General features: G+C 32.6%; 1 protein-coding gene across 1 annotated transcript in view; it reads right to left on the bottom strand.

The window, feature by feature from the left end:
- Positions 1–18,195, bottom strand: part of LOC129216822 (protein FAN-like) — a 76,639-nt gene that overhangs the window by 32,696 nt on the left and 25,748 nt on the right. Inside the window, 12 exon segments of the mRNA XM_054851038.1 lie at positions 90–259; positions 1,129–1,171; positions 2,361–2,492; positions 2,938–3,007; positions 3,482–3,590; positions 6,463–6,526; positions 10,203–10,239; positions 10,241–10,294; positions 12,078–12,157; positions 14,462–14,544; positions 15,138–15,231; positions 16,774–16,882. Of these exon segments, the coding sequence (XP_054707013.1) occupies positions 90–259; positions 1,129–1,171; positions 2,361–2,492; positions 2,938–3,007; positions 3,482–3,590; positions 6,463–6,526; positions 10,203–10,239; positions 10,241–10,294; positions 12,078–12,157; positions 14,462–14,544; positions 15,138–15,231; positions 16,774–16,882 (1,045 nt within the window).

The following is an 18,195-nucleotide window of genomic DNA, read 5'->3' as shown; positions in this document are numbered from 1 at the left end:
AATTTTAATTTTTAATGGGAGTGCATCTAACCTGAATGAGTAGAACAAAAGTAAAAATAATTGAATGAAAGAAGAAAGTAATCACTTACTCCTACTCTTTGAATCTTTGTAAAGGGAAGGAAATTCTGGCAAGTGGTCCCCAATGGGGGAAAGAGGCACCCTTCTGCATGGATGTGGTTTCTGGAAGAGCTGTTTAGGGATCTGTCCAAACTCCATTATCTGTACCTCCAAGGCATATCGCTCGTTTGCATCCCTGATACTGGAAAGGAAGAACAAGTCATCTGCATCAAAGGAAGCAAGCACAATGTCAACTCATTTACATGTGTGTTGACTTTACTTTGAGCCCTACTCAAAATTGTTTTTTTACAGCTGAGTGAATTAACAGACATACAGTTATTTGGTGTATTTCTTAAGCAAATGCATCAATTTTGTACTTCTATGGAACAGTAAAGCACAAAAACTGAAAACTTTTCATTTTTCAATTTTTTGCATTTTTTCCATCTACTGTACTTTAGTTTTATTGTACGAACTTGCTTGTTTGGGTTATGCTCAAAATTAAGCATGAAACAAACTTCACATTTCAACATTCCCCTATTGTTGCCCAAAATGTGTTTCTTCAAATATCTCAAAAACTTATATCTGCAGATACTGCACTTTTCCTACATATCAGCAGTATGAAATCATAAAATGCATTTTTTTTCCAAATATCTCAGAAACATTTCTGTTGCTACTGCATTTTACCTTCCAACAGCAGATTAAGAGTTTTTCTTTATTCTTATGCCAATAGCACAGTTGAAGACAGAGAAATTGTTTATCAAAGCTACCCACCATGAATATAATTATAATTGTTTTTAAAAGCAGATGATCTATCGATGATACTTTTTATATCTATTTTTGGCAATATTCAATGGACATTTTCAGCTATCCATTGAAGCTCATACTCTATACCAAAACATTAATAGGATAATAATATTCATCTGAGCCAACATGTTGCCCTTAATTCTGCAAAATAGCTTTGCAAAGTCAACGGTGTACTATCAGATTCCCAGCCTAATCTATTGATTATTTTGAAGAATCATGAAAGTATTAATTGAAGGAGCTAAATGAAGCATAAAGCACATTACTTACCCATCTAAATCAACAGCTCCTTCATAGGTCAGATGATAAAATACTGGAAAGAAAAGTTGAAAATAAAATATTTTTGAGACAGAAAATAAGGGAAAAGACATAAAGAAAATCAGTTAAGACATGATAAATTTTTTGAAATGCTTCCTCAAAAATTAAATGGGGACCCAAACATTTGTACTAAGCATGTGTTTCAAAAACCATAATGATAGTAAATTATGTTTTTGTCCTCAACCTATAAAAATACAAGACTAGATTTTGAATAGACGTATGAGTAATGCGTACGAAAGCCTTAGTCCTTATACCGTCGACTTTGTTTATAACAAGCCTGTGTTTTAACGAGAACTCTGATTTAATGAGGAAATTTAAAAAAAATTCGGTTGGTAAAATGTTAAGTCAATGAGAACACATCTCACTTTTAACAAGGTAACCCCGATTAAAGCAAGCAATATTTTTGTGATTCATAAAATTTCTGTTGATTTTCTCCTCAGAAAAGGTTATTTTCTTTTTGGAAAAATTCCATTAACATTTTGAATTTAACCAAAAGTTAGAGATAAGACATAAATCCTGAAAACAAGTGATGAGACTGCCCTTTTTCTAAAAAAAATTTATGAAGTAGAGGAGCATTTAAAAATTATATAATCGTTGAAGCGTATGTTATCCATTCCCAGATTTACTACTGAGGATATTGTAGCGCAACCTCAAGCTAGCAGATGGAAAAAAAAAAAGATAGCGACCACAAGAACAAAAATTTAGAAGAATTGAACTTTAAAAGCCCTCGATATATTCGGCTTCTAAAGTGCACATACTAGCACTAACATCAAACTAGTTTGAAGCAACGGACGCAAGTGATGATATTTTCCGGACCACACATTCCTCAAAAACAATAACAAGAAAGAGACAATGAGACAGTTCAAAGCAAACAAAAAACTTCTTTGGTACCTTCTTGGGTATAGAAATAGAAAAATAACAAAGCAATCATGTATAAATAAATGTTTATGATTTTTTCAAATTCATTTTCTACGAGCACTCTGTTATAAGGAGCAAATATTGCGGTCTCTACGCCCTCATCATAAGCGTGCTGTATTTGGATTGTCAGTAGTTATGAAAATTCATACTCTGTAAAATACACAATAGGATACAAGGTTTTTTGAAGACTTTGGTAATTATCTATCTGTTCCACATGCAATTATCTTCATGGACGGGCATGATGAAATATGACCAATAACATTTACCGTTATCTGCTTTGATGGCTTCTTCCCCTCGCTGCTTGTACCCGAAGACTAGATCGATCCAGTGGTGGAGGTGTGCCGAAGAGTAGGAAGATTCCAGAGCTTCCCGTAACACTTGAACAAACTGGCCTGGATCTGAAAGAATATGTATCAGTCATTCAACATGGATTGATAATTGATGCTAAGACCATCTTATTTGGCCTAGGCCATTGCTGGTTATCCTTTTTACAAGAACAAATATCTTCTCAAATGTGTTAATACAGGGATGCCCAAACTAGACTTGACGGCAATACCCGTCACTGAAGTTACCATGATATGGAAGATCTATCGTTCACATGTGCATTAAAATACTGTCAAGCCTAGTTTGAGCTCCCCTGTACTTTCTTTGGATTTTTCTTTTTGATTATGGTTTGATGAACTTTTGAAGAATGCAAATTGGTCTTAAAATTATTTCCCACTGAACACTGGTGTGACTGTAGAAAGGTTACTTGGGCATTAAGTGTGATGAATATTTCTTTGAAATGACAACTGTACACTAGTTTTAAAGTAAAAAAATATTTTCTCAGAAACGACTACTAACCTTTTGCCCATGCAGGAAGCTCCACATCACCCACTTTAGAACCATCCATTCGCAAACCAAAGTTCAAATTCTAAGCGGAAATGAAACATACACAAGATTAACATTAAAATCTAAACACATGATCTCTGAAAATTAGTTATTTTGCTGATTTTTTTCTTTTTTTAATTGCAATGTTAATTTTTTTTTCCCCATGAATTTTTAGTTTTATTTGCTTTTTTATTTATTTTTATTTATTTATTCACTTATTTCTATATTTTTTTGAAAGAAAAGAAAATAATCTAAAAAACTAAACCAATCTTAAAACAACAATTTTTTGGAAAATAATCTTTAAAAAATTCAGCTTACATTTATATATTACACAGCAGCACTGGAGCAAAGATTTTTCTGTGTTGAGAAAAAAACATGTAACTGCTGCCCTTTTAAGGTTTACAGCAAGTTTCAAAAAAAAAAAAAAAAACACCACACACACACAAAAATAGCCTCCCCCCCCCCCCCCCCGGCTAGCTCCCCTATAGATTCAACATGTAAAAATCCATTTACCTACCTTTGCATTCAGAAGAAATCTCCCTTCAGCATCTGGTTCATAGAATTGCGGAATAAGTTCTTTAAAATCAGAAGTGTTGGTCGTGATGTTTCTCCATGTGTCCGGCACGCTGGAAGAGGGGGAAAAAAACTGCACTGTAGCACAAACACTCAAGATTTTACAAAGCTTTGATTTATATGCATGCATATAAAATGTTTTATGAAAAATGACAACCAAATAGTACTGTTCAAGGCAACTAAAGATTTCCAAACTTTTATGATACCAAGTTAAACAAAAATTAAGTATTTCGATTCCCACAACAGACACATGCTCTATAATATGGTAAAAGTGCAAATCAGGGGCTGACATTCAAACCAAGTTTTATGTGTGAGGGGTGGAGGGGATTACATACCAATATTACTTGACTACTTGAGCTTCTTGTGTATTTCAATGTTGTAAAAGTTTAGGTGAGTTATCTTAACATTTTTCCAATTTTATTCAAATGTTAAAATATTGTTTGCTAACGTCTCAACAAACTTACAAGCATTTCAAAATTAAATATATGTTTTAAATTTAATCAAAATTGAATTCCATTGTCATTTGAATGGTATAATTGTAGAACATTGTTATTAGTAGTTTTTAGCGATTTGTTTCCTTGGAGGTAATAAAAGTACTGAAAGAACTAGTCAAAGTAATTTCAAAAAACTTGATTAACATAATTTTAATGTCTGATACTTTCAAAGAAAAATTTTCAATTTCTGTTAATGATGTAAAAATATTGTCTATTTACCATCATAAATGATGAAAAGTTAAAGGAGAAAAACTATCTTTCTATGAAAATAGGTTTTTCAATTTTGAGATAGCTATTCTCAACCATTGAAAATTATCCCTACACAAACTTCACACTTGAAAAATTCTTTTAAAAAATAATATAGGAAATTTTACGCAACAGCGGAAAAAAGAGTGGGAAAAAAGTGCATTCGGAATCAAGGAAATCTTTTTAATCTGTCATGGGGAAGGAGTCCTGCTCCCAAACTATCCAGGAACAACTCCAGGAATGGAGCTAAGAAATTTTGATCAGAATCAGACCATTCACTAAGACTTTACACTAACTGCAAGAGCTTTTCTGTTTCCTTTCATATTGAAGCAGAATCGACTAATCCCGGTCAACAAAGCAAAAGTTATTTTTTTCAATCTATATAAATAAAACAATGAATATATACACGTGCATACATGTGTGTATATATGTATGTATGTTCTCGAAACAAATCGGTTATTGACGTACAAATATGTATGTTTACATTGAATTTCAACTAAATTTGACAGGAAGGTACTTGGGCACCCGAGAAGGAACCTGGGGGGGGGGGGGGGGGGTTGAATGCCAAAAAAGTACCAAACTGTTGAAATTTTAATTTTAGAGTCTGAAAATGGCATTAAATGCCTCTTTTTACCCGAAATAATTATCCGAACAGCAAAATTTTAGTGTCATTCAAAAGTCCGTGAAAAATACTCCTGGAGTTCATAGCCTTCCGTCAAATTTCAAATAAAACTAATGCTGTAAAATCATCAGAAGAAAAATTTCAAGCATTTTTAAGCCTAATGGAACAACATTTTCATATCAGGAAATTATCGTTTGCGCGATCTCTTTGATATCGTGCTTAAATTCTCATAAATAAAACCATTCAGAATGTTGCAACTTTTTCTCGACTGTGATTAAATAAAATTTTGTTTTTGTTTCAAGTTAAAAATTTTCCCTTTTGATTATTATTCGACGATTTATCTTCTTTCTTTTTTTTAGAATTTTAGTTGTATTTATGGAGGGTTGTGCTTAATTTATTCGGGAATTTTTGATTTGCTGTTTTTTTTCTTTAACAATGCTTATTTTTACGTGACATTTTACAGCATTTTTTTTTCTCTAGTTGAAGCCTGGTTGTTAAACACGTGTCACTTGACATTACTTTTATTTTACAGTTAGACCTTTCAAAGCCGGACTACACAGCTAGTGATAGAATAAGTGAAAGTCAAAGCAGTTGGCAGCATGAGAGTACCAAGATTAAAAATTTTGCAGAATCAATTACATTCATAGAAAACCTGACAAAGATTTTGTTCTTGTCCCAACTTATGAGTCATAAGATAATTATGGCAAAACATAAACGTAGCTCTATTTTGGGAATGCTGTTTTTTGCTGAAATCTTGTGTAACAAAATTTGACTCTGCCTGACTGACAGATTTTAATTATAATTTAGAAAAATCTTTATTGGCTAAAATCTTATGAGACAACCTGACTGACTCTGTCTCAAAGTTTGTTTAAAGAATATCAATTCACACATAAAAAAAAGAGTACATGCAAATCCTGATAACATATTTTTCTTAATACTGAATTATTATTATTTCTTGCTATTTTCACCCACCTCTCAGCAAAAAATATAGTTTTTTAGAGAAACCTTTTTATAGTTTTTTAGAACTAGACCTTGGTCAAAGGAGGAAAACAAGAGTCAACACAAACTATATTAAGAACTCCTATGCGTTTTGTAATAATCCAAAATTACTGCAACACAAGGCCGGATTTGGAAGTGTGCAGGCCCCGGGGCAAAGAAGAAGTGGAGGCCCCTAATCAGGGTTCGAAAAGATCATCATATTTTCGAAAAAATCCGATACTTTGATATATATCCGAATATTTTGATATATATGTATATATCCGATATTTTCGACCCGTGAAAGTTAGGATAATTTTTAAAAATTTTATTGTGGGGGCCCCTTTGTTGTGGAGGCCCCGGGGCAGTAGCCCCATTTGCCCTCCCCTAAATCCGGCCCTGCTGCAACAGCTCTTTAAAAGAAATTTCAAATTCAGCTTTTGAATACACTGTTTTATGTTGTTTGAAGTTAGTTTATATTAGCAAATATATATTCAAATTATTTGTTTTCCTCCCATTCGAAAGCAACAAATACACTGACGGGAAGTCAACCATTACATAATTATGTGAAACATTACAAAAGTTCACCTGTTAAACATTCTATCTGGATGATCAAACCTGCCATTTTGGAGACACAGCATGTATTGCGGCACTGCAAAAGAAAGATGGGCACGTAATTGATTTATTTGCTGCCTAAAACTGCATTAGGAGCATGGACAAAGTTGTTTGGAACTACATAGATTCAAAAGTAAATTTTTGCATGTGCAATCACTCACAAAGAAAATTAAAATGAAGCCATATTTTGTTGATAAATGTGGACAGATTATAAATATAAATCTGCAAAATGCACCACACGAACATAAATCGATAAAACATAAGTACATTCTGTGTATTACCCATTTTCCATACTGAACACTAGGGATGCACCAGATAGTGATTTTGCCGGATACCGGATACCGGATATCCGATGCCCCCTTACCTGCCAAACTCAGATATCCGGGCCGGATATCCGGCATTTTGATTGCATTGCATGTTCGCATATTTTTCTACAACGCCGTTTCAAAACAATAAATCAAACTTGTTCCACATATCATTTCTTTAAAAACATGTTAAGTACATTCAAATGTACTTTTTTAGAGCCTATATATTTTAATTTAGGAATTGTGCTATATATAAAATGAAACATTAAATTATTGTTTTATTTCGACAGGTTTTTTCGAAAGAGATAAACTTTCGGCAAAAATTAATTCTGTATGTAATGTACACATGGTTTAAACTTTTAATTATTCATAGCTGAAATCTTAAAGGTCGTATAATGAGTCGTATTTGTTATTAGATTTGCACGACGTGTAGAATTTTTTTTTAACTTCATCATCAAGTAATACATTTTTTTGTTTCCAATTTAGAAATAACAAAAAATAATACTTTGCATTGAAATCATTTTTATTACAGATAATATACATGTAAAATTTTTCTAAGATATAAGTTAAAAAAGAAAATATTAAAACAGGGTCAGTTTGACTCAAAAAATAAATAAATAAACTTAAATAATCAACTTAAAATTTTACTTTAATTCCAGAAATAAAGGTACATTTTCTCTAAAGATGCAAATTAGCATCTTAAATACAGGGGTGCCCCCCCTAAAAACAAGGGCCCACCCCCTAAAAACCATAAATACCCCCCCAAATAGGAAGCCCCCCAAAAGAGAAAATATCCCTAACACCCCCCCCCCCCCCCAGGCACCAAAGCATGCATTATTAAATTATTAATACACTGTAACTATATTATTGTTTCATTTACATGTCTCTCTCCCATTGACCATTAATTTTGTACATCGTAACAGAGTTTTATGTTGAATAATACAGCTTTTTTTATGCAAGAAACGGTAATATATAGTTAAGAAATGGTTCAAAATAGTGTGAGAGGTGTTTACAAATGCCTAAATTTTTTTAGTGTGTTTCTAAAAATTCGAATTCATACATTTTTCTACTACACTAAATTTCAACTTACGCGAGAGGAGTAGTGGAATGCATTCCTCCCGCAAGTCCGAACTTGACTGTATTTTAATTTTCAACACGGCTGCTCCTCCAACTTCAAGCTCTTTGATATGAACCATTTCAAGGTGGACTTTTCACTTCAGCGTGTTAAAGCAGAGAGAGTGAAAGAGGGAGGGAGAAATTATTGGCAACATACCGTCAGCAGATTCGCGAAGGAGAAGGGGGGAATGCCAGAAGCTAGGTTTGAAGAGGAATGGTCGTTTTTGAAGCAGCAATTAAAAGAGAAAGCATCATCGAAAAGTTTATGAAACAGTGAAAGCTTTAACTGAAATTTTTGCAAAAGTAAATTCAAAATTCAACCCTCATTTCGTACCGGATAACCCCACATCAACCCCGGATATCTCTCACATTTTTACCGGATAACTGCCCGGATATCCTGCAAAAAACTGTCGGATATCCGGATCCGGAGTGGCTTGCCGGATCGGGGATCGGATACCTCATAGTTCCAGATAGTTAAAAAATCAGCCGGATAGGCCAGATACCGGATAGTTACTGGATATCTGGTGCATCCCTACTGAACACACAATTAAAGAAGTTAATAGATATTAAAAGTTGAATAATTTTACAGAAATAATTTAAAAGGAAATGTATGTAAAACTCACAATTAGTAATTAGGGACCAATTAGCACATAAAAAATAATGTAAGGTTATTATTATTATGCAGAGGAAAAAGTTTTTTGTAGGTATTTTACTTTTCTAGTTATAATACTTAACCAGTGGCGTCGCTAGGGGTGGATGTGGGGGGCGGTCCACCCTGGGTGTCCCCGTTTAGGGGGTGACACCCAAAGTGGAATTGCAAGTTTTGAAAAATATGAAACTAAAATGCATTTTTAAAACAACAAACTTGAAAATTTCACTGAGGGAAAACCCCTGGACTCCCTTTATTTGAACCCCACATCATGGAGCGAATACTATACTCGGGATTAGGCTCATAGTGTCAGTACTTAGACCAAGTAGTGACTTCCTCTTATATCAAAAACTAAACTCCATTATCTTTCCCTTTGTTTGAGAAACCTTTGAAATAATTAAGGGGCCATCAATTCCATACATCCCCTTACTTTCATGAACTTGTGACAGCCCTGCACATATGCGTCCAGAGCAAGATATATAAAAAAAATAATAATTTGAATTTTGACATCTTGAATTCAAATTATGCTTTTCGCAATCAAGAGTGTGTGTGTAGGTGTGTGTGAGTGTATGTGTGTATGTAGGAGTGTGTGTATGTAGGAGTGTGTGTTTGTATCAGTGTGCAGGCATGAATGTGTGGGTATGTGTGTGTAGGATATGGATGCAACCTGGAGACGGCTTTCGCTATAGGAGCAGCATCGTGAGGCCGGTCGACAGTGGTGCTGTAGAGGATATGGGGGAAGGGTGGAAATAAAATCAAAGGACGCCAAAAACAGTCAATTGAGAACAATAAGCAATGTGATTGCTCAAAAAGCGTTCATAGTTTTCACTTGTATTTTCATAGTATCACTTGTTGTACATCATCTCACTTGAAATTTCACTATACAAACATTGCTCTTTCTGAAAATTGTATGCACTTCATGTTTACATAGAATATTATAAACTTTTTTTTGCTTTTATAGAAGGGTTTCTTTTTACACATCAAATACTTTTTTAGATACAAACTGACTGACCTAGTGCTGCTTGGAATTTAACAACAACATGTCAATCTTCAAGGGCGAACAAATAAAAAATAATGTGGGTTATAAACCAACAATTCTTTGATAACGCCACTAACATGGTTGATGGACATATCTCTGGACAATGTGGAGAAGAAGTGTGAGAGAAGAAAGAGCGAAGTGCCAAGAAAGGAGATGGCTGACCCCCTGGTAAGTGTATTAGAGCATTAGTCTCTTGTAACTGTCTGATAATGGAAGAGCTCTTTTTTCTCATGAACAGAGAAAATGTCATTCTTGTTGAAAAGCTTGAAAATATCATATATTTAAAACTACCAATAATAAAAGTGCCAGATTGGATTTGATTCCACGCTATGTTCCTGGTAAATTTTAGTTTCATTTTAGCTGATACTTTTAATTCCTTTATGGCTGGATTCAGAGGGGTTGGTTTGGCCCCATGCACCATGTGGTGTAAACTAGGTCCTAATTAAGAGAAAAGAGATCATCACTCATTTGAAGAAAGCAGAAAACTACTTTGGCATCTGTTTAAAACATTATTTAATAGAAATTAAATAAGATCTGAAAATATTAGACATTTTTTATGCAAAAATAGCTTTTAAATTTGCAAAATGCGAAACTTGTAACTTACTCTTTCTGACGAGGTAATAGAGTACAAATCCAGGAGTGGGAATAATGAGAACCATATAAAAATTTCGGATCAGCCATTTCTTCATATCGTTCCTGGAACAAAAATAAAACATTTAGTCAAAAGTGTAACCTGGTCTGGTGTAAAGGCCTTTATCACTGGCGGAGCCAGGCATGAAGGCCTTTGAGGTAGTTGAGGGGCTCATGACCCTCAAAACCATCAATAACTTATTTTTTTTTCAAGAAAAGAAAAGCTTCTTTTTTAATTTTTTTGGTAAAAAGCTTTGATTTTATAATGAAAAAAAAATGTGTTCATTTTAATGTCTTCTCTTGTGATCAGCGGTATTCCATGCTTTAAGAATTATAAATAAATAAATAGATGCATAGGGTCAATGAAAAAGGTTGGGTGGATTTTAGAATATCATACTAACAAAATACTCAACATTAAAAAATAAGTATTTCATTGTAATGCTCAAAAAGTATTAGAATTTTGTTTATTTCAATAAGTTTAAATACTGCCAGATTTAATAATCTATTTTGTTATAATGTATTCTCATTACTTATAAACTCAATATTTATTTAAATTTGATTTATTTAATAACTTGTTGTTTAACTTAAAATTTTGCAATTTGTTGGGGGGGGGGACTTAACATAAGTATCCAGTTAAACTATTAATGCATTTCATTTTGCTGCTAAAGACAACAAGACTTAAAGGCTTTGTCAGATTGCTACGCCATCTGGGGGTATCCAATACTATGTCTGCAAGTGATCAAAAGAAAATATAACAAAAAAGTCAATAGTTTGGATCGATATTGAAACTTATTAGCATAAATTAAGTTCTAATGCATTCTTTGAACAGTAAAACAAAACAATTATTTGTAAATTAAGTTGTAACAAGCACAATGCTTACTTACACCAAAAAAATATTTTTTTATATGGAGCATCACACATTTTAAATTGAATAAAATAATACACAGTAAAATCTCACTGTCATCTATCATCAAAACATTCTCAGGGAGAAATAAACTGGGAAGAAATATTAGTCACAACCAGAATTGAACAGCAAAGAACTTCTACCCCATTTGTGACTGTGATTAAAAAACAGCATTTTATCAATTTATTTTACAGTATTTTTTTCCCCAACGATTAGTATTTATTTATTTTTCCCCAAGTTTGTATGTGTGTGTGTGTTTAAGTCAGGTTTTTGTCTTAGAGCAGGAATTAGTAAATGGAGGGAGCAAGTCCAAGTTTCATTGGCTAGCAAAAGCTGACCCAAAGACCCAAGTCACATGACTCAACGACAAATGGTTGGCATGTTTTGCATAAAACAAGTGAAAGAAGTCTGATTTCTTCCAATGCTTAGCTTTAAAATGTATCACGTGACTTGGGGTTTTGGGCTGCACAAATGAAAGTCTTCACTCCCTCCATTTTATCTCTTCCCAATGGTTTTTGTGCGCATATGCATTGTGTCCATTCATATTGCAGTCGTAATAGCAAATTTTATGACTTGCCTACTTGCCATTTCGTCGAAAGACGATTGGTTTTAGAAATGAATTTCATTTGGGCACTGCAGAAAAGTAGATTGGCTTACAACCTCAAGTTTGGACAGAAATCATGCCATCCTCATTTAAAAGTTTGTGAATATCACTTAGACTATACTACAATAGCTTGAAAAAGTACTAACTAATAAATGGTGCCAATAAAATTTTGGCGGAAAATTTTCAAAATGCTATTTTTATTATATTAAAAATGGTAACACAAACAATCAAATGAATCAAAAAATTCAAAAGTAATAAAAATAATTATTCAAAAAAAATACAAAGTACAAGATTTTTCAAATATCAACAATAAGGATTTGACGAAAAATAAAAATTCTTACTTTGAGCCTTGTCAGCCTTTCTTCTGAAAGAGCGCCAACTGGTTTTGTCAGATCCCTGTAAATGGACGGATCACTCAAGTCTGGGGAGAAATGAAAAATGACGCCTGGTTGTCACAAGGTAGTACTTGTGTATATACAAACAAATAAGGAAATAAAGACACTATAAAACGATAAAAATTTGCAAGAACAAAGAATCTACTTCATCTCTCCGGGGGAAGGGGAGGGTGGAGGGCGAGAGATTTTAAAATGAATAATTTTTTACATTTCTCTGCTCAACATAAGTTCAATCCAAGCAGGATATTTTTTATGTGGCAGTATAAACAAATTTAATACATATATTTCTCTGTCAATTAACTGGAAGCACATATCCAACTACCAAAATATACCAGAGATAAGTCAAGCAGAGATAAACACACATACTGTCTGACGATGGGTTGTATGGAAAGGCAAACATCCAGTTTACAAGCGGAAATGGACACATCTGTTACTTTTTAGGGATGTCAGCTTCTGCAGATGTATTAGCCTCTAAATTAAGCAGAGTCGTATTCAAAGGAGCAGAACACGCACATAAAATTTTACTTTTCCCCCTTCACTGAGGTAAACTTGTCTTAACTGCACATTTGAGAATTCCATACAATCCGTGGTGCGATTGTATGAGGCAGTAAAAAACAAAAGGATGTAACCGGACATTTGCACATTTTGAGCAAAACGCGTTTAAAGTTCTGACCCCAGGTAGGATTTTATTGAAAAGTTTTCTAAACCATGATATAAAGCAGCACCTACCAGGGCTACTAGTACTATCTCTTGCACCAAAACAGAGGAGAGGTTCACCAACTGACTAGTTATCTCTAAATTTTTAATCTTGGCACTTATATCCCCTTGCTTCTCACTGCCTCATATCTGCTAAAAAGTTGCAGTTCAAACAAACATTTTATTTACACTTTCCAGCATTTACATTGAAAGTTTGCCACAATTTTGAAATATCCCTTACATATACAAATTGCTATGATCATGTATATTACTTTAAACATTTGAGGCACATTTTAATAAAAGCAGTGATCAACAATGAATTTTCAATTGAAGGCTCACCTACATTTCAGATTGAAATTAGAGAAAAAAAAAAATAAGTATAATACACATTCTAATTACCTTGAAATATTGGAAAAAATTGCAAATCAGATGCAGAAAAATAAGGGGTCCCTACGGACAATAAATTTTAATTTGTGCAAACATTTTTTCATTTTCATATTAAAGTATTTATGTAAAAATGTAGATTAAAAGTGGAACAAACTAATTATTAATTTGATTGTAGAATATTGTATTGTCATCGGGTCTGGGGTCACATACATATTTTCAAAAGAATCCAATAGCAGGAAATGGATGAAAATTGAGTCGCAATATTCCCCTGTACTGACATGCACCAAACCAAGTTAATAAAAACATGGTGATAAATTAGTATGCACCAGTTCCTTTAAGGAAATCAACATTATTCATGCAGAAATATAAAACCATTTTGCCAATAACAACTCATAACGCTGAATATATGAACAAGCATTGCTTAGATACTTCTTTTCAGAGACAAACCATGAATTTGAATTTTGTTTTAATGAGGAAAAGGTTTCTTTACCGAATGTATTTTCAGATTGAACTACACTACAGAGATTTTAGAAAAGATATCGCCTAAAGAAAACCGTAAATAATTATGTTATAGGATAAATATCAATGTGTAAAAGGAATAAATTTGTTCAACAACAAAAGTTTCAAATGTTCTTCTAAGTTCCAGGTTTGTTATTTGTGGGTTTTTCTTGTATCTCTAACTGGCATTTATTGAGTTCCCTAATAGTCCATCATGCTGTCAAGTATCTTGGAGAACAGGGGATGCGACACTTCTTGTCTAGATTAACTCATTTATAGTTTTAAATAATGTTTTTTTAAAACTATGTACACATTTTATAACCATTTTATCAAGAACAACACTTTTCTATTACAGATGCTGCTTTTTTAGTTTCTAGGGGCTACAACATCATACATTTAATACATCTTTAAATGAGTTGGCAAGGAAAGTTATTTTTTAGACATGACTGTAAAAGTAACATTTTACCAATTAGGACACAAATTAAATAAATACTACATTAAGTTTGAAGATGTGTATCAGTCAGGTCTCGAAAGCAATGCACAACCTGAAGCTCATGAGATTCAGCAGCCAAGAGACTAACAAGCATATCGTCGCCTCAGAGCAACAGTAAGACATCTAATCCCAGGAATAACACTAAGATATCCTACTGTTGCTCTGAGGCAATGACATACGTTCAAATGATTAAAATCTTTAAAAAGGGATAAAAAGAGAACAGTTAATAAATTGGTAGCAAGAAATTAAACCTCACCAATGGAAGTTGATGTGTAATCTGACAAAATCCAAGGAAATACAGGGTATTGTGTCAGATCATTAAAACTACGGTCAGCCAAACTGAAAAGTAATGAAAACTTTATATCAATTGTTGAATACTTACAAATAAAATATAATACTCAATATTAAGGATAAATACTGTATCTCAAACTCAGACAAAGGGAAGTCGCATTATCATTACTTTTCAGGAAAGCCTAAGAAACATTTATTTGAGACGAGCGCTGTTAACACTGGTAAATACTTATGAAGGATTTTGCTTTTCAGAATTACATTCTTATTGCTCAATGCAGAATAGGATTCAGCAGAAAATTGCCCTTTTTGACTTACTTTAGAATGGCCTTCAGGTAAAAAATTAAGACTTAAATATTAAGTTTACATGCAAGCAATGCATTATAATAGACATAACATGATTCAAAATAAAAAAATATATCTAACCTCCTTTGCTCTTTTCTATAGTAAACTTCATCCGATTTTGACATTTTTAGTGTTTTAGTAATTCTTTATTATGATTTAAGTATCATTTTCAGCATCTTTTTATTTTAATAAGTCTTAGATATACAGATATTAACAAAAATCTGGAGGTTTTTCATAAACCTCAAAACGATTTTAGTGAATAACATAGCATTAACGAAATAAATATATGCTAAAGATACCTGTTCAAATACAAAAGATAATCATAATTAGAAATTAGCCCATTCTGCCATAAAAGAGTCATATTTTCTTGTCCTGTGTCTTCTAACTTTAGTTCTGAAAGAAAAAAAATTATAATTAATCTGTAATTTAAACACTGCTACACCCAGAATTGAGTATACAGAGTTGAATAAATTTATGAAGAAAACATAGAGTTCTCAGTTAAAGATGTATTTTGAATTTTGTCAATGTGCAACCATTTTCTTTTTTTTTTTTGCAAAAAAAAAAAAATTGTTTGTACTTTTCAGAAGAAAAAAAAACTCAAAATTAAGGGCAAAACAATTATATTTTTGCACAGATGTGTTGCTATCAATGTAATGGATAGGATTGCTATTGAAGAGTCTGCATCTATTAAAATTCATATTTGCAATTGAATTATGGTTACGTATGATTTTATCAATTATTTTTGCATGACTTCAAAAATTATGTTTAAAAGTAGTATCAATGGTGTTCAAAGTTTTTTTTTTTTTTTTAACTTTTTAGAGCAATTTCTAGCTCTAGTTTTGAAGTTGATCTTTTTTTTTCCTTTTTTACTCAAAAATATCTTTTTCTTTTATTCTTCTTAGTTTAAATGCATTTCAGAAATAGCATCTTGTTACCAGTAGTGTCACTACCAGGGGCCAAGGGGGTGGTCCACACAGGGTGACACCAAAAATGGATTTTTGAGTTTCTGAAAAATATAGATACTTCAATTCTAACATTTTCATTCAAATCTAACCTATTAAATTTCAATAAAAATGGAACACAATAGGTGATTCATTACATGTGCCTTTTTTTTTCATAAAATGCATTTACAATTTATATTTGTCTTTTAATATAAACTCTTGTACATCACATAAATAAAAATGTGTTTTTGAAAATTGTATGAACTTCATGTTTGCATATAACATTAAGTGGTTTTTTTTTTTTTTTTGAGAGAGAGAGGGGGGGGGGGGAGAGAATGACATCAAAAGTTTAGACCCTGGGTAACACTTGTGACGGGAACACCACTAGTTACTACCATCACAAAACTTCTCCTTATTTTTTTCATATAATCATTTGCTCCATATTAAAAAAAAAAAAAAAAAAATTAACTCGTCTAAAATTTTAGGCACTTTCCACTAAAACCAATCCTTGTTCCTCTCTGGGATTTGAGCGCTAATTTAATAAGAACCATTTAAATATTAACTGTTTTCTAAACTAATTTATATTTCACAACAATAGGTGTCACATTGCTTGAAATAGAAACCCTATGTCGGGCGAAACTTGGGCAGTGGTCCCACATCTCTATTATAGGCATAGATCAATACCACGTTTCTTGAGTGATAGTGTAGATGCATATGTGATTTTCTGATAAACAAGATACAAATACCACTAAAGCAATGCTAGGGAATGAATTTCATGTTTGTTTCAGAGAAGTCGCCATTCAAAAATTTTCATTATGATTACCATTTATGTTATTGTTTTATGGCAAGCAATTTAATGTAAGAACAAGTCTTAGTTTTGGAGGAACATGGTATGGTTTTTAATCAAAAAAAAAAACAATTTATAGTTCGTTTTTTAAATTTCTCTGGAAAAGATACTCAATTTGCGCAGGGAAAGGGAAGCACCACAACTTACCTGGCTGAACAATTAATTTGGAAAAAAGGACGTCACGTTCTGTCTGATTCTTAAAAGACAGAAACAGATGCTGCACTGCAGACTGTTTCGAGCAATACAGCTCCAGACCCTAAAACAGACAGAGACGTCAAGACAGCACAGTAGAAACACAAGCATTCATTATATGCTAGTACTACAGTAAATAAATGAATGGTATTATTAATATGCATGCAACAAAGAAAGTCTGTATACAATGGAAGATAGGTCAGGTAAATTGCAACTCATCAAAAAAATTTTAAAAGAACTTTTGAAATGCATAAAACGCTTGTAGGATTACTTGCTCAGTAAGAAGTTCTCGTTTTATTACCACAAATAGCAAATTATAACTCCATTAATGCATGTATGCATGTGAAACGGTTTCATTCACCCATTTTTTTGCAACTCTTACGATCACAAACTGTAAGCACTTATAATACAATAGGCCCATTCCACGGAAAATGGTAATTTTGTCCCGCACGTGGTGAGTCATATATTTTATTAAAAATAATAATTTAAAAGGGTAATGACAAAAAGTTTATTGCTTAACAAATTACAAAGAAATGCGTGACTCCAAAAGATTTTGTCATTACTTTTTTAATAATTTCTTTTTATCGAAATATATGAACTGTCCCGTGCGGAAACCGAAAAGTGATTAACATAAATATATTAATAGAGCAAAAATATTAACTAGTTCATGAGCAAATTACAAGATGTTGACTTTGGATGTCCTGCACATGACGTGACACATGCAAATAAATGCAATTTTAAATAACAAAATTGTTTAATAAAATTACAACTATGTCAAAAGTATCTGTATCAAATGTAAAAATTTAAAAAAGTTGCTTACCCCTGTTAATTAAAATATTAAGAGATATGAAAAAAATGTTAATGAAATGTAAGCATCTTTTTGTCCTACATGTGATGGTAGAATGGCCCAATAGTCATAAAGGTTGAGTGAAAAGTACAGGAACATTTTTGTTGCTTTTCCTTCGAATTTACTTTTGGCGTGGGGCGTGAAAGTTGTGTTTTGGTGGTAATAATTTACATTTTTTTCATTGGAATCCATTCGTATCTTCTGATTCCCAAGGACCTTAAATGTAGTAAAAAATTGATGATTTTATGAAAATGTAAAGAAAAGAATTTTTTTCATTTTTTATTTCTGACTGGGGTGGAACATGGGTGGGTAAGTTGCATTTTAAATCAGTTTACATTTTTGATTTCATTAAAACTCGTTCATATCTTTGGGTGCCCCAAGCGCTTCAACAAAAATAAAAAATTATATTACCAGATGTCTTTACATCCAAAATCTCACTTTTGCTATTTTGAAAAACGAGTTCCTTGAAAAGCTGAAACACTTCCATGCAGTTATCTGCTAATTTTGTGCAATAAAACATTAATTTCTTT

The sequence above is a fragment of the Uloborus diversus genome, chromosome 2 (assembly GCF_026930045.1).
Source record: "Uloborus diversus isolate 005 chromosome 2, Udiv.v.3.1, whole genome shotgun sequence".
Lineage (NCBI taxonomy): Eukaryota > Metazoa > Arthropoda > Arachnida > Araneae > Uloboridae > Uloborus > Uloborus diversus.
This window is presented reverse-complemented; position numbering and strand designations above follow the sequence as displayed.